The 17,093-nt window shown below is 54.1% G+C and overlaps 3 protein-coding genes across 3 annotated transcripts; 1 reads left to right on the forward strand and 2 right to left on the reverse strand.

Moving 5' to 3' along the window:
* Positions 1-5,497: 5,497 nt before the first annotated feature.
* On the forward strand, positions 5,498-8,887 carry QC764_118830 (uncharacterized protein; the record flags this gene model as incomplete). Its single annotated transcript, XM_062943148.1, has 1 exon — positions 5,498-8,887. One exon carries the CDS (start codon positions 5,498-5,500, stop codon positions 8,885-8,887), a length of 3,390 nt encoding a protein of 1,129 aa, XP_062806218.1.
* A 222-nt stretch (positions 8,888-9,109) lies between these two features.
* Positions 9,110-11,272, reverse strand: QC764_118840 (uncharacterized protein). Its single transcript, XM_062943149.1, has 2 exons — positions 10,745-11,272; positions 9,110-10,633 (listed from the first exon to the last, which is right to left on the reverse strand). Exons 1-2 carry the CDS (start codon positions 10,981-10,983, stop codon positions 9,376-9,378), a joined length of 1,497 nt encoding a protein of 498 aa, XP_062806219.1. The 5' UTR covers positions 10,984-11,272; the 3' UTR covers positions 9,110-9,375.
* Positions 11,273-11,639: 367 nt separating this feature from the next.
* Positions 11,640-15,351, reverse strand: HRR25 (serine/threonine protein kinase). The gene is given in 6 exon segments (XM_062943150.1): positions 11,640-12,927; positions 13,013-14,097; positions 14,246-14,347; positions 14,734-14,883; positions 14,893-14,917; positions 15,023-15,351. Coding segments are annotated over 2 exon segments (1,092 nt in total). The 5' UTR covers positions 14,276-14,347; positions 14,734-14,883; positions 14,893-14,917; positions 15,023-15,351; the 3' UTR covers positions 11,640-12,927; positions 13,013-13,035.
* Between the last annotated feature and the right edge of the window lie 1,742 nt (positions 15,352-17,093).

A 17,093-nucleotide genomic window follows, 5' to 3' on the forward strand; every position in this document is an offset into this window, starting at 1 on the left:
CCAACAGTGCACTCGATAGCTTTGATCTCCGCGCGTGGACGGCAGATCGTCGCCAAACACATTGCCATGGCTGTGCTTGTCAGGTATGTCTCCCCTGATCAAGGAATGCTCAGGGGCAGCCTTCATGAGGGCTCCTACAGCGGATCAGTTCTGCTGTTGACGAGATGACCACGCCGTGCTGATTTCAAATGCAGTCATTTCTTTTCACACAGACATCACACGATCCAGGGCCATATCCATGAAAGCCCAGCATAGAGCGCTAGCCTATCATGTGTCCCATCTGCGATCTTCAGGCTCAACTATTCATGGACTCGAACAAGTGCCTGACAAATCCTCGGGTTTTGGCTCCTCCTCCGACACAGCAGAGAGCGGGCATTTGTGCCTTTGTGATCGGGAACTTCACCCACAATCCCCAACAGCTCACACAGGTGTCACGATTTGATACCAACCTCGGTCTCAAGGGGAAAACGCCACTGGGCCATTGGAAGACCACGTCGTGCGAACAAACAAGACTGGTATCATGGCCACAGACAACAAGCGATCTCCAAGAATGCCCTGGCCCAATTAGGAGACTCGAGGGTAGCCAACAGTCGACATCGGGCCCGCACCAATGATGTTTGAGAGAATTCTGCTGGCTGAAAGCAATCTCAACTTTCCCCTGGAAGATCTGTTTCAGCGATGACTTTGTTACCCGCGAAGACCGAAGACCATGCGATAACACTCAGCGGGGAGTTACTGCTGTCAAGTCTGGCATGAGGGTTACACAGCCGCGCTAGAAATAGCTCCAAACCAGAACATGTCAACCACCACCTCAAATTGTGTTGGACACTCGTGAATGGGCAGCGACCGGGCTCGTGCTATGACAGTGCGAGCAGATGACCAAGTGGTGAGTGCAATTCTTCACCTCTCACCGTATTTTGTGACAACGCGAGCATCCGAGCTCACCTAGCATGCTGGGTCCCTAGCCATTTCCGCGGCCACTGTGCCACCAAGATGCCTAATGGTGGCAGGGAGCTCAAAACACCGAGTGTCTTCTTGCGAGATAGCATGGCGACCCGGGTCTGACTCGGCCCATCGGCTCCGGCGAGGTGTCCGGCGGTCATGCTCGCTAATGAAGATCCGACAGCTTCCGGAAGGTCAGACGTCCGTACGGAGGCCGTGGCCCGGCTATATCTCCGCGATTCAATGCCAAGACCGGATTTAGATCCAACTGTACCACAACGACGTCGACATCGCATCTGGAATTGTTCGAGAAGCGGTCATCATATCATGCATGGTAAATCACTGCGTCTGAAGGCGATTTGAACAATACGAACGGTCACATATGCTTGTGTTACGCATCGCTCGGAGTCCGGATCATCAGGAGGACGTGTACGGCACAAGCACAACCGAGCAACCCGACAGTTGTGCTGCGTCATGCTCTTCCATGGAGCGTTTGCCTTTTTGGAGCGTCAGCAGCCACCGGCCATATAGGCGCCCCTCGGGGATGAGCTGACGGAGAGGATCCCGTCGGCCCGCAAGCGGATTTCCACCTACCAGGTCTGGCTGACAGAACTGGTGAGTTTGACAATACTTTTTTATTCTGTTGGCCCGGCATACCTGTTGGAGCACATCTCGTTGGTCAGTCTCCAGACCGGCCTGTTACCAACAGTTGCTGCGCAGCAAGTGAAGCGCAGCAGCCCGGTAAATGCATATCAAGGTTTGTTTCGCTGCAATCACACCCCCTTGCCAGAAGGCAAGCCTCCCTTGTTTTCTGTTTCTTGGGTGCGATTTAACTATGCAAGGACGGTTCCTGACTTTGCAACGATGTTATGAAACACGACCACGGCATCTGGGGATCGTAAGTGCATTTTCTCCTGGTCATAACTTTTTACTGATCGGTGGAGATTGTTGTTATGCGCCCGGATTGCTGTAAACAAGAATGAACTGTGTTTGTCTGGCAACGGTCCCATGCGGGTCAACCATTTGCGGCTCAATCCCGCTTCCCCGAGGCCCGTTACACCCCGGTACCGGGGCCCGCTTCCAACATTGCCGACTCCGGCGCCGCTCTGTCGTTGGCCACTTGAGCAGATAGTGAAAAAGATTTGGGTGCAGGCAATCTGTGGAGAATGGCCCGGGTTCTTCTTTGAGATGCCGTTGCTGTCTCGGTGCTGGATCTGTAACGAGACCCGGAGAACGGGACACCCCCGGCAGGCAGCAGCGACCGGTCCCTGTCCAAGCACGGCTCATTCATCTTTTTTTATCTACGGTCAGCCACGATATCAACAAGAGGACGCGCTTATTTCCTAGCTGCAGGGTGGAACCAGGTGATGCGACAACACCAGCCCCCGTTGCAACATCGAGTGGCCAGCTCAACATTTTGAAGGGAATGAGACAACTTCTAGAAAGACACTGCGCCGTAGGGGGGCGTCCCATGGTGACCCGATGATGGCTGGGTTTCACCTGGGATATGGTATGGTATCACTGGGTGCTTCTCGCGGCTAGCATTCACGGATTGCGTCTATACGAACCCGCCAGTGCGATAGGCGGAAGGCAGATGTCAAGTTTTGTGGATTACCCGCGGGCGGACCAAGGTGACGGTGCGATGCACCACCAGCTAAGCCCTGGAACCCGGTGAGCTCCACACCAGGTGCGAGGATCCTTGTGGGGTTTTTTGTTTCCTTACAAGACTAACGACGCCATGAGGAGGGGTGGTGACAGAGAGACGGATGGCGCTCACCATGTTGGCTGGAACTTTGGCAGGGATGGGTATCCGAACAACAGGTATGTTTTCTGATTTGCTCCGTGATAGCGGTACGACGTCGAGATGGCGAGATAAAACCGGCGGGATGGAACCATGGCGTTCTTGACAAATCTCACTGCTGGGACTCAAAGTGGCGGCAGGATATCAGATCTCATGGTGTACGAGACGAACCGGACAGGGCCCAACGACTACGCTTATGTTCAGTTTTACCAAGGCGGAGTTGCACAAGCGCTGCGCTGGCAATAGACGGGGGGGGGAGGGGGGGATGTTCTTGAATTGGAAACCGATAATGAGAATGATTTCTATTGTTGTCGAGGATTACTGGCTTGTGGAACGGAAGTTGTGGTGGTTGGGGGAGATGGTTCACACACGACGAGATGAGGTGTGGCGCATGGAGCCAAAATTGTTGTCGAGGACGAGCCAGAAGACGTCAACAAACTGCTAAACCTGGAGGGTTTGTTAGGGGAGGTAATTTCCCCGTTGCTTGGTTTTGATGGTTAATGTGTTGGTTTGCAAGAGCATGTGGTGTTTCAATATTGCATTTCCGATATGATGATTATTACTGATGACGATGGGATGAACTTTGTCAGCTAACGAATGCATTTTTTTGGTTGTGAGAACGCCTCAAAACGTGGCACATGCAGGGAATTATAGATTGAGGACCCCGATAAATCCGGGCCGTCTTGTCGATGAGAATAAATCCGGCCAATACGACGGTCCACGTTATATAGGTAGACGGAGATGTCCGTTTTGGATGAGACGGTTTGTGTTGTTGTTGTTGTTGTTGTTGTTGTGGTTGTTGTTGGGGTGTGTTTGAATGGAAATGCGGGGAGAGGAGAGGGGGAGTTTGCTTGTTAGGTTGACCGCCTTCTTCATCAGGAGGCCAGACAGGGCAAGCAATAGCAAGCGATGCTTCATGTGCCGCGATGAGGCAGCGAACATCCCGCGCGAGGTTTTCCTGTGAAGGGGACGATTGGGTTGGGGGCTACCGAGAGTAGTGGTGGTGGTGGTGGTGGTGGTGGTGGTGGTGGTGGTGGTGGTGGTGGTGAATAGAGAGGGGTGGTGAATGGAGGGTGGTGTTGTTTTGGCACGTGCGGCTTGAGGGATGTGGGAGAGATGCCGGGTGGGAGAAAGATGTATGCACACCTACCTTGCCGGGTTACCTAAGCTGGGGGGTAGGGGTAGAGCAAAAACGGAGGATATCTATCGATTTACTGAATAAATTTATGCTGATGGAAGGATCTGCACTATTGACGTTATCCGCCTCTAGCGCGCGTTAGTTCGCGCTTAAGACCTGGGAAATTTGGGGCTCTTGGCAGCTGCGGCGGATTACGTGAAGGAAGGCAAAAGGGTCAAACAAGCGCGGTTTTTTTTTCCAAAGATGGTTTGGAAGGAGGGAGGAGGTATTGGCTTTCTAGAATCTTACATGTGCGATTGTCAGATGCAGGTTGCTGGCGCTTGTGAGAGCGCGAAACATTTGCTGATGGTGCAGGCGAGGCTGGGGCGGGAGTTGGCTGAATGCCAGGCGTAAAGCCCCACTATTGGGACGCTGAACGTCAACACAACACACCGTTGTGGCTGCTGGGTAAGAAGCGGGCAAATCCAAACAAACCGACGCCCCGCCCATTCTTCACGATTTTGATAGGGGACCGAGTGGTTTGTACCTTCCCACTGCCACGCAACCCTCTTTCAGTCGGGAACAGATCAGCAAGTGCAGGAGCACCTGAATCGTTGCGTGGGTCTTGGACCGTGTGGCTGCCGTTTTTGGAGGGTGTAGGTATCTTTTGCAGGCAGGAGCAACTGGGGGACTTTTGTTCACCATTCACCTGCAGCAGCTTTTCCAACAAATTCGCCGCCCAATTATCAAACCAAACAACGGCAACAAAAAAACAAAACGGGGGACATCGCCAGTGATCAGCCAGAACTGATTGACACTGTGTGTGCTGGCACGGGGAGGCGTATCTAGACGAACACGACGAGGTTGATCGACAGCAAGCAACAATCAATATTACATTTGTCCCTCGGGAATTCACACCACCAAGGGACTTTTGTTTGAGTGTGTGTCGGTGCGGTTATCGATCTGAGCGGGCAGCGGCGGGCCACGCCACAACGCGACCACCACCACCATCAGCTCAAAACTTACATCACACATACCAGGCCCGGAACGGACCAGCTATCAGGCCGATATTCTTGACCTGCCACCACCACCTCCTCCTCCCCACGTTTTTCCTTGTCTCTGTGGACTGGGCCGCGGTCTCTCCAAAAGGCGAAACTTTTTTTTTTTTTTTTGTTTTTTGAACCACGCCACCGGTCTGCGTGCTGAAGCCGCCCCCCACCCCCCCTACCTACCTATTTACCTACCTACCTAAAGGCCGTCTAGGGAAATTCTTGCGATTGGAGGTTTTGGGGCGTGGAAAAACGTGGGTGTGTGGTGCAGGCTAGACCAGCTCACCGGCCTCGGTCCTGGCCTGGAGATTGAGATCTAGAAGTCTCGGGTTGAAAAGTTACCGGGTGATCAAAAGGGCTAGGGATTCTGATATTGGAGAAACCGCAAGGGGATCTAGGCACCGGGTGCGGGATAGGTTCGGCATTGAAGGGGAGGGAGATCGGGCAGAATTCTCGGGGTTTCCGGATTGTGGAGGGAAGAGGTCGGTGACGGGCTGGGAGGAAAAGTGGGAGGGAAATTGCTGTACAGGCCGGTTGCCGTCCGCTAAAGTTTTGTTGTTGATCAGCGGACTTGACAGCAGCCTAGCGATGGCAGGTCTAGTTGTGGCCTCTGCTCGGAGGCAGCAGCGGAGGAAAATGGTTTTCCAGTCTGTTTTCAGCGGGGAGGTTACCAGTACCACTACGGTAGCGGGAGTTCAGTATCCAGATCCGGGACAGGGGTTAGGGGGTTTGATATTAGGGAGTGGTGCTGGTCATAGTGTTGACCCCTATCTTGCTCCTTCGTCGTCGGCCACGCTGGGGCATAGCACACCTGAACCACAGCCACCACATCCATATGCGCGAGGTAATGAGTATGCGCCAGGTAATGAGCACCAGAGGGCGTATGATCAGGCGTGGGAGGTTGTAACTTCACGGGTAGCTCTCCCTGCGAGTGCTGCCGGTCCAGGTCCGGGAGCGGGGGAATCAGGTCCCGGCTTATCACTGGAGGGTTTGACTGCTGCCCAAGAGCAACCTCAATCACGGCATCGGAGGAACCAGAAGGTAGACGAGGAACGGGAGCAGTTTCTGCAGTGTTTGTCCCTGCTAGAGAATGCAGAGGCTGTGCTACCGGAAGCGAGGGAGAGGAGGGACGTGATAGGGTGGTATGTAAGCCAGGTGAGGGCGCACTTCGCCATGTGGGTGGTGCCCCTTTTGGCGGGGGGGTCGGACACCGCTGCTGCTGCTGCTGCTGCTGCTGCTGCTGCTGGGACTTTAGCAGCTCAGGGGGTTACCCACCGGAGGCATCAGAGGAATAAGCATTCGGTTGATTCTACTGCTGCCGGAGGTGGCCGGGAGTGGAGTGGAGGGAGCCAGTATGATAGGCATATGGCCGTGGTGATGAGCACGATTGAGATGCTGGAGGGGGCGTTGGGCATGTATTTTGAGGGGTTGAATTCGTTGTTGGAGGGGTTGAGACGGGCTTCCGGGGAGGAGGACAATAGCTCGTTTGGGATGAAATTCAAGAGGGATATTCATGCGCTGATTGCGAATTCTGCCTCGCAAGGCGGGGTGATGGGGAGTGTGAAAGTTGTTCTGACGAAGCTGGCCGGGGTGATATTGGGTGTGGAGGGGTTGATGGTTAATTTGGGTAGTAAGAAGGGGCCTTGGGGGGCGCCACCGGCTATTCCCCAGGAGAACGATTTCGATGTTTTGGCGGCGAAGAGAAAGTTAGGGGGGTTGGTGAAGCAACTGCACAATGTTGGGTTGACGGGCGAGAGGTTTGAGGTGCTGTTTGCGGAGGTTATGAACGATATGATGTCGAGATTTGTCAAGGGAGCTTATGCGGGAGTCTGGGCCGCGAGCGATCCTGAGGAGGGGAATGTGGTTGGGGGTGCTGGGACGGCTGCAGCCAGCAGTGTTTTTACGACTTCGAGGGGGCCTGGAGGGGATACGACAGTGCCAGCTGCCACCTCTGCTTGTATCAAGTCGCTCAAGGACTGGGTCGAGAACCGGTATGCACAGTTGAATGTCCAGGTTCTGTCGTGGATCAACGCGACGCCGATGTCACTGGCCGATCTCAAGGCATGCCAGTCACTGGCTTTGGGCCGGTTGGCTGCGTTGCGTATTCAGGAGCTGTTCGACATTGTTCTTGCCTGGCCGGATGCTAAGGGTGCGCTGGAGGATTTGAAGGCTACTATCACGACTACTGCTCGGAGACAGTTGCTCACGGCAAACTTCTCGAAGGCGCTGGAACAAAGATTGTTACATCCTGGGTGCAGCACACTAGAGATTTTGCAGACGTACATCCACATCATCAAGACATTCCACGCACTTGATCACAGCAAGGTGTTGTTGGGGAATATCGAGCCAGGACTGCAGCTGTATCTCGTCCAGCGTGAAGACTCCGTGCGGGTAGTAGTGGCCGGCCTGCTGGCCAGCAAAGAGGAGATTGAAGCTGCAGCAAAGGTTCAACAGATTGACGAGGACGAGAGATTGCAGCGAGGGGCGTCCGGTCCCAGAGCTGCTGCTGCCGACCTCGGCCGAAGAGAGATCAAAGCGCAGGCATATTCGACGCCAGGTGTTGCTGATTCATCAACGGCTACGACATACAAAACACCCACCACACGCAGCAGGCAAGGGAGGGATAGTAACCCATCGACCCCTGCTCCAGCACCAGCTCACAGGCAGGGACCAGTTCTGGCCCGCGCGAAGAAGGTCAACAAACTGGTCGAGCTCGCCAAGCTCCTCAACGAATCCGCCTCTGTCCGTCGCGCTGGTGCCACGGATGATGACCAAGAACTGGACTGGAACGACCTCAACTGGGTTCCTGACCCTGTTGACGCTGGCGCCAACTACAAGCGTCCCAAGTCCGAGGATGTGATCGGCACCTTGATCTCGGCCCTGGGAGCAGAGGATGTTTTCATCAACGAGTTCACCGCTGTCATCGCCGAGCGTCTGTTAGGAGACCCCAAATCTTTCGAACAAGAAATGCGGGTGCTCAACCTCCTCAAACAACGCTTCGGAGAAGCCGCCCTCCAAAAGTGCGACGTTATGATCAGAGACATCCAAGAATCAAGAAAGCTGGATTCCAAAATCCGAAGAAATAACGCCGGTGGCCCACAACCATCCAATATCCCAGGGCAACCCCCAGTGCTGGCTACACCGGATAACAAGGGCAAGTCAGTCGCCACTCCCCAGTCTTCTGAGAAGAGCAAAGAACAGAAAGACACAGGATACCACGCTCGCATCCTCTCCCGCATGTATTGGCCCGCTTTTGAAAAGGAGCACTTCCTCCTCCCGGCTCCGATTCTCGACTTGCAAAAGCAATACGAAAAGGGGTATGAGGATCTGAAATCGGACAGAAAACTCACCTGGCTCAACCAGCTGGGTCAGACGAGGGTGGAGCTGGAGTTGGAGGATAGAACGGTGACGGTGGACTGCGATACCGTTCAGGCGACGGTTATCTATGCGTTTCAGTCGTCATCGGATTCCTCGACGACGCCGGTCAAGAAAGCGGTGGATGATTTGTATCTTGAGCTTCAGCTCGATGAGGATCTCATTGCGGCGGCGTGTGACTTCTGGGCGAGGAAGAGGGTGCTCAGGAAGGTTAGCACGGCGGATGGGGGCGTGTTTGTCGTTTTGGAGAGGCTGTCTGATGAGAATGCGCCTGTGGGTGAGGATGCTCAACAGGGCCAGGCGGTAGAGGAGAAGGGCAAGGAGAAGGAGGCGGCGGCGGCAGGGCCAAAGGAGGGAGGGGCGAAGAAGCTGAGTGATAAGGAGAAGGAGAAGAGGGAGGTGTATTGGAAGTACATTCAGGGGATGCTCACAAATTCGAGTGTGACAATGCCGATCAATCAGATTGCCATGATGATGGGGGTGTTTGTTATAGGGGGGTTTTCGTGGAGTCACGAAGAGCTGCAGTCGTTTTTGGGCGAGAAGGTGGAGGAAGGGGCATTGGAAGTTGTGAGCGGGGGGAAGTATAAGTTGGTCAGGAAGTGAGAGAATGTATAGGTTTATGAAAGGATGGAAACTGTAGCTCTTTATTGAGATCAGCAGGAGGTAGAGATACTACGAGCAACCTATTTATCAAACGCGATGTTGCATTGTCTTGTAGAGCTTTGATTACAGCTCTGAGCGTGGGAATAACCCCCCGTAGTTATCCAGCTGCTTCCTGACCGAGCCATTTACGAATGGATACCACTTGCTTGATGCTGCCTACCTGCCCAGGGTTGATACAGCCACATCGAGAATTCAACAAGCAATTGCTAACCAGTCCTGTAAACATCCATCCCGCAGAACAGACACACACAAGCCTTCAAATTGTATGATGAGCGAACACCACCTCTAATAAAACTGAGTCGGGTATCACCAAGCACTCCATACTCCCTCCCCCTTTGCCGTCTAATCTTCGTTGCTTATGCACCCCATGAAGCCACTGCGACATGTATGCTTTCCCATCCAACAAAGCCAGCCAAGCCGTCAAGTCCTCATAACAAACCCCCATGGGCAAACCACCACCACCCCATCCCCACCATCGCCATCGTCCCCAGGAAAACCGCTCCCTCCTTGGTACTCCAAACCAAAGCCAACAAACCCACCACCAGCTCCCTCCTCCTAGCCGTCTGCCTCCTCCCCCAAGCCCAGACATCAATATCGACCGGGAGCCTTTTCTTTCCTACAACTTCCCCCTCCAGCTTCTTGCCTCCATCAGACAATGGCACCCTCCCTCTCCAAAAAACAGCCCTGTGATCCGAACTCCGCACCACAGGCAAACTCCCATACACACCCGTCTCGACCTCTGCCCCCTCGGCAGCGCTGAACAAAACCCGATCTGTCCACGCCGGCCATCGGTGCGAGGCAAATTTCCAGGGAACCTCGCTCCCCTCTGCTGCGGCAGCCTCATTCACTGCCCCTTCTGGCGAGTCCAGAATATCGTACTTGTATGTTGGGCCAAAGGTGACCTCCGCCTCGGACATTCCGTGGAATGTCCTCCCGGCGAGGCGTTCTTGAGTGAGCTGATCCCGGGAGAAGAAGTGGCTGTGGTGGTTTTCGGAGGCTGGGTCAAAGCTGGGGAAGGCAGAGCCGGGAGGGGGTGTGGTGGAGGAGATGCGGTAGTTGAGGTCGCCCGCCACAAACAGGTGCGAGGTAGGTTTGAAGATGGAGATGTCTTGGAGCCGTCGCTTTTGCTCTGGCGTCAGGGTGGGTGTGTCGTCGCTGTCAAGCGAGAAGGTGGAAGGCGGAGAAAGCAGCGGCGCGTCTTCCTCCTCACTAGAATCCATACTCCCCGTCCTCTCCAGCGGCATCGACCTATCCACTTGCGTCGTCGCCGGCCTCTCCCCAAACACCCCCGGCAGCACCACCCGCGGATCCTCAAACGTCAACCCACCCACCACCGCCCTCCAGTTCGCATTCCTCTTCTTGAGGTTCCACTCCATAGCCGCCAAATGCGTAGCCACAAACGTCAGCTCCTGCCCTTGATAGTTCACCCTCACCCCCACCGCCCCCTTGTTGCCCATCCCGGCGGCCCCAAACCCCACCTCCCCTTCTTCTACCGTTCCAGAAATCCTCTCCGGACAAAGCGCAAACACCAACAGCGCCGTCATGCCCACGTTCTTCCCCTTCACAAGCGTGTACTTTTGCCCGGCAGCAGCGAGATTCAACGCCTGCCCGAAAGCGTCGTAATACCCCCTCAACCACCACTCCCCGAGGAAGGAGTATGATAGCGGTGCAATTTCCTGGAGCGACCTGGACCCATCAAGTTAGCAAGAAACCATCCGAAAAAGATCAGACGGCGGACTGGTGTGGGGTGGGCGGGTGAGGGAAAAGAAAAAGAAGAAAAAAAGAAAAAAAACATACATCACCACCAGTTCGGGCAAACCATCTTGTCCCAGCAGCGCATCCCGCAAGTGCCCCCCAAAAACAGGCACATCGACGACATTCTTCGCGCAGTTAAACGTCAGCACCAGCAGCTCCACCCCCGCCTTGGAGAGCTTCATCCCGCCGTCGGTGGCCGTTTGAGGAGCGGTGACGTCAATGTCAATGTTGATGCCCGCCGTGGGAGGGAGGTTCGCCGTGCTCCCCGATTGCAAGCCCATCGCTGCTTGCGTCGAAGATGTGGTACGGACCAAAAAAGGTGGAGGGAGTGTCGTAACAAGTGTGTCAGTAACGTACTCAGGCTGTTTGTGTCGTCGCAACGGGAAAGTGGGAGAACTGAAAATAGAATCGTGTGAGGGGAGCTGTTTAAATGCGAATGAACCCTGACAAAGCCAGTCTGCTCCTCCCGTAAAAAAATAAAAATAAAAATATAAAAAATAAAAAATAAAAAATAAATAAAAAAATAAGAAAATCAATCAATCAAGGGAGCAATTATCAAGATCGATTCTACCAGTTATCACACACCAAAAGATAAATCTTCTAGAACAAAAAGAAAACCTCAGGTATCTAACCTACATCCCTTCTTATACACATTTTCCTGCCTAGCTGCTGCTTCTTTGCCGAGTGGTGTACGTACTCGGTTACTGCCCGCCAAGCAAAAGTCACTCACTCGGTCTATGACTGCGTATTCTGCCATCTGCGTGTGACATTCACACAGCCTCACCAGAACACCAGACACCGACTTTTCCATGCAGCACACAAAAGGAGGCTGAGCCACCCGCTTCAGTTCAATGGTCGCTTTGCGAACATACCTGATCAAAACCGGGAATTGTCCTGTAACAGCAGTCATGCTTTCACACACAAATCACTTGCAGACTTGTGAAGAGCAAAACAAGACCTGAATTTATGAAAACTACCTGCCGCCATGCATTGCCTGCCGTCCCCAGTTCAGTCTTGAGTGCGAGTCGCCTCCCCAAACCCGGACCCGGCGCAGCTTCCTAGTTCCACTTATTCCCGTCCGGCTTCCCCGACCATGACCGCAGGGGAAATTCTCCGAAGAAGGTCCACGGAGATGGTACAGTACTAGCTAGTGCGTGATCCCATGGTCCTCTCTCCTGAATCACATCACCGCCAGCGGCCAATCCATCCCACTCCGCAGTTTCCCCCAACCAGCCATCCCCATGTGTCACAGCCTCCTCGACTCAAAGCCTCCCTGCCAAGCAATGCAACGACGTGCCTCTGGATCTCCAACTACGCCTCCGCAAGCCCTTTAAAAGTACCACTGGGAAGCGGAAATCACCAAAGACGCAAGTTCGGTTTTGCCAGATCTCCATCTCGTCTTGCCCATCATTGCAAAAGAAAACGCTTCTTCCCCTGACCTCCCCACAAGCGGATCCCGATGCGATGAAGTGCAAGTGACGAAAAGGCATAATGGAAAAAAACAGAAAACAAAAACAAGAAAGAACAGTTTGAGCGCGGTAGTCCGTGTCGAAAGCGGTGTGCCTTGTGTTGTCAATCTGTTGTGGCGACCCGAAAAACCAGCTGCTCGAAACCGTCGACAGACAAGCAGTCTCCCCAATCCAACCAAGTTGCGCAGCATTATGTTGAATCTGGTCCGCCGACAGCCGACCGTCTCTCGATATTCGACACCCCGAACAAGTCAGAGTGCCGGGCATGCCGTTCGTCCGATCAGTTTACCCAGTCCGAAATCCTCTCCAAGCTCCTAGCCATAGGGGCCAAGCAGCTTGCGAGAACACTTGTGAATAAACAGTCATCCGAGCCAGAAGGGAAAAAAAAAAGAAGGGGGGGGGTGGGGGGTCATAACCGATGAGATGCCGAAAAACGAAAAAGAAAAAGACGCAATTCGTAAAACTGGGTGCTGAGGCGTGTATCTGCTATCGATGCTGATCCGCTCCCGGCAGAGCACGAGATTGTGCTCTGCCGTAGAAATCAAGGACAATTCATAGTGGGGGCCGCAGGTCGACCATAACCCACAGACAATCGATGAGAATCCACTAATGCTACAACCCAAGGGGAAAGAGGGTTCCGTGTGAAAATTGCCAGTATCAGGTGTTGCTTCACTCCATGGGGCGGTACTGTTTGGAAGCATATCCCGTGCCAGCGCCTTGACCTTTAGCGGCCGAGCGCAGCCTATTTATCGCAAACTGATTGTCAGCACTCCATGTCAGCATTGTCCCTCCGGCCAGCGTTGATGAGCACACCAAACTCGAAGGAAATATGATTCCTTACTAGGAATGCTTTTGGGCGGTAACTCACATCCTGTCGCTTCCTCCGACGGCACGGTTGGTCTCGGGGGTCTCGCCGACCTTCCTGGTTCCGCGGGGGGCAGCGGGCTGGCTCTCCTTACGGGCGGCCGCAGTGTTGTCCTTGGATTCGGCGGCGGCCTGACCGGGCTGGTTGGCAGCCTGCTGGATGGCCTGGGCGTTCTTCTGATACTTGTACACAGTCCAGTCAAAGACATAGTCGTACTGGAAACCCTCGCGGACGAAGAGGTCGCGGAAGATCTTGCGGAGGTAACTGTAGTCCGGCTTGTCGTCGAAGCGGAGCGAGCGAGTGTAGTTCAGGTAGATAGCAAACTCGTTAGGGAACCCGCGGCACAGCACATCGGTGGGCGTCGTCATCTTCTTCTCCATGATGCGGTCATACTTCTGCTTCTTGGTGGCAGCCTTGAGTCCCTGCCAAGGCAGAGATCCACGGCAAAAGTAGAGCATGACATAGCCGAGAGACTCCATGTCGTCACGGCGAGACTGCTCGACGCCCAGGTGAGTGTTGATAGACGCATAACGAGCGGTGCCAGTCAAGTTCTTGTTCTCTCTGTAGGGAATGTGGAAGTGCGTCTTGGGGTCGCGGTACTTCTTGGCCAAACCGAAATCGATCACGTTGACCTGGTTGCCGCGCTTACCGATACCCATGAGGAAGTTGTCGGGCTTGATGTCACGGTGGATGAACGACTTGGCGTGGATGTACTCGATGCGGGAAATCAACTGGTCGGCCAGGAGCAGGACCGTCTTCAACGAGAACTTGCGGTTGCAGAAGTTGAAGAGATCCTCCAGGGAGGGGCCGAGGAGGTCCAGGACCATGGCATTGTAGTCGCACTCGGTGCCGAACCACCGCACGAAGGGAATGCCGACACCACCGGCAAGGGACTTGTAGACGCGGGCCTCATATTCCAGCTGGGGGTGCTTGGCCTTGACGCTTTCGAGCTTGATGGCAATTTCTTCGCCCGAGATGATGTTGGTGCCCAGGTAGATGTCGCCGAAAGAACCGGAACCGATCTTGCGACCGATGCGGTACTTATTACCGACGCGAAGATCCTATGCGAACATGTCAGCTGTCATTTCGAACAAGATGTTTTTTTTTCTTGTTTTTTTTTTTTTTTCATTCACTCCGATCGACGGCCATCAAGGCCATGATGGGGAAAAGCGAGATGCATCATCGCCGACCGAAGAAGGGGATGCGTACCATGGTAGTCATGCTGTTGGCGGACGTCATGTGTCGTTCCGAGAAGATTCAGTGGTTAATCGACAGTGAGAGGGTTTGAAGTCGTTCGGACGTTGCGAAAGACTGTAGTTTAAATGGAGCCGTTAGCCTCTTGCCTAGGCGTGTTTCGAGGTTTCAGGTCTTGGGCTTAGGGTAGAACCGGATGAGGGAAAAAACTGGGCACAGGCGGTGTAGTAGTATGGTGCAGTGTAGTCAAAGGAACGGCTCAAGTCTTTCACCCGGTGCAACCAAGGGACATCGGTGCAGTGGACAGATCAGATGCGTGATCACGGGGAGTCTCGCCTCGGAATATGAGGACGGTGTAAAAGGCGGACAAGGACGTCTCGCATCTGCCCAGAACTCGGGACCGGAACTGAGCCCTTTTCTTAGGGGCCACGAGCCGCCCAGCAACGGGGGGTAAAACGAAGCCAAAAACAAACAAATGCATCTCTGTCTGGTTTCCAACTCACCTATTGATATCCGCAATGGGGGAGTGTGTTCGATCAAGTCGCGGGTCGGCCGGGGTCGATGTGTCGACGACGGGTTCGGTTGTGGTGAGGTGAGTTGTCGAATGGAGGGGGAAGGATTTCCTGCTTCCGACCGTGGAAGGGTTGGAAGGGCTGGAAGGGGTGGCAAGGAACAGAGAGATCAGGCCTGTCAAGCGGGCGGATTGTGGTTAGCTCGCAGTTGTGGACCAGGCACGAGAAAAACAAGACACGACAATGGCAAACAATGGGCGCGGGGAAGGGGGCTTCTTACCCTCAGAATAGCCCTTCTACGCTATTGCTGTCAAAGGGCGGGAGACGGTGACGATATTTGGGAAAGGAGAAGGGCAGAGGAGAGCGAGGGAGAGAGAATGGAAAGTGTTGGAGCTGGAGACCTGAAAGACCTGGGCTGGGCCAACCTGACAGGCTGACTGGCGAGGTCCATGCTGGGGCGGGCTCGGCGTCCGCCCCCTCCGTTGTGGGACGAGAGGTGGGCAGGCTCTCCAGTTGCTGGCCTCGCCCCGACCAGACGCATGGACGGCACAGTGCGGGTATGCGCTCAGGGCGACACCGAAGCTCTCACCTTCTGAACAGCCGTTTCAGGCACAGCCAGCAAAGCAGCCCAATGCGGATTCGTGTCTTTGTTGACAACATGAGCATTCAACTCCTACAGTTCGCATTTGAGCATTATACAGAGACACGACAGGCGTTGGGCTGGCCAGGGTTGTTCATGGGGCGTTGGCGCTGGCTTGTGTCGCCTTCTGGTAGGCGGGCAGGCGGGTGGGCGGACAGCAGATTCTCCTCGCGTGCCCGACGCACAGTGCAGGAAACGCACTGTTTTTTTTTGTTTTGGGAAAGTGGGATTATCCAAACTTGCAATGTCTCTCTGCCCGCCTTTTCCAACTCATGCTTCCTCCATCATGCACCCAAGGGATATCCAAGCTAACCTGCAAATAACGAAGTCATGTGTTGTTTGTTTCTTGCTTCCCGGCAGTTTTGGGTCAAACACTTTTTGCCTGCTTCTTTGAAAACGATCGATAAACCCGACGCCCTTTCGGAAAATGGAAGCCTTGGAAACTAACTGCAGTTGCTGTCTGTCTGTTGCCTACGCACCTATCAAACAGCCGCCCCAAAGCCTGCGGCGGCGCTATCGACCATCAGCGCCTATTATTAACTCCGTACGAAAACACAGATCCGCGCTCCATTTCGGTGCATCTCGACCTTCCACTTTTCCTGTAAACAACGCTAAGAAAACGGCATCGCTGCAACGGGTCAGCCGAAGTGTATACTACTCACACTGTATCCCGGCTTTTGCGAGCGGTGGGAACGACGAGGTCATAGGGCGTGAGCAGGGGAGGGGGGGGGGGAGGGGGCATTCAACTCTCCAAAATCCACGATTGGCTGATATGGGAGGGATCCTGGAAGGCATCCAGAACGCCCCCCTCAAGACCAGCCTCAAGTTTGCCTTTCTCCCGGACATGAATGTTGCCTCTGGATGTTTCTGGACCGTCCACCGCCTCTCCCACGTCGTTTTTCCGATTCAGATCGGCATATCCAGGAGAAACATGTTCAAAAAGTTGTAACTTACAGCCCGCGGCCGTGTGCGCGTGTGCTGATTTATTCAAGGGTGCGCCCTTTTGATGAGGGGAAGCATGGGCTTCCCATGGTGTGTGGCTTTCCCCTCACTCGGGCCGCGACCCACACTTGACAGCATCCCAAAAATGATTCAGATGACCTTTTTCTTTTTCGTTTTCTTTTTTTTTTCTTTTTTTTCTGTTTTGGGTCAGGTAGTGATACACTACGCACGTATTGGTCCTATTACCGCTCAGCCCGAGAGTCGAAACAAGCGGGCAAAGCTGTTGTTTCTCCACGTTTTTGGTCTGTGTCTGTTGTTTTGCCTGTGCCAGACCTATGCAAGTCATCCATCCCCAGACTTATTCACCCACAGCCAGCCCCCCCTCCTCCCCCTCCTCCCCCTCCTCCCCTTCTCTTGATTCGGTCACCAACCCAGTAGTTCGACACCGAACACGACGCGATGTGTCGAGCCGACTCACTCTGATCGCATCGTTCATCCGCGGCCCTGGGTTGAGGGCTGTGAGAAGACATTGGCGTTCTCTCTCTTCCCCAAAATTAGAAACCGGTTTTGGGGGCCGCCTTGTCTATCTTTCTTACTGAAGCCAAGGGGTGTGCCCGCTATTGCCTTCCACGCTACTGCGTAGAACAACATATATTATTCTTTCGCCACAGAGTGCCCAGGTGAGGAGCGTGTGAGACAGGATGTTGTGTTTGTACGACAGCGAAGAAGGTTTGTGTAGGTACAGAGCCGTCTCCGATCAACTCCTATC

The sequence above is a fragment of the Podospora pseudoanserina genome, chromosome 1 (genome assembly GCF_035222485.1).
Source record: "Podospora pseudoanserina strain CBS 124.78 chromosome 1, whole genome shotgun sequence".
In the NCBI taxonomy this organism is placed as follows: domain Eukaryota; kingdom Fungi; phylum Ascomycota; class Sordariomycetes; order Sordariales; family Podosporaceae; genus Podospora; species Podospora pseudoanserina.

Coding starts and splice junctions, on each gene's coding strand:
- QC764_118840 (XM_062943149.1), bottom strand. CDS start 10,983: ATGGGCTTGCAATCGGGGAGCACGGCGAACCTCCCTCCCACGGCGGGC. Junction 10,634..10,744: donor TTGCCCGAACTGGTGGTGAT/GTATGTTTTTTT, acceptor TGATGGGTCCAG/GTCGCTCCAGGAAATTGCAC.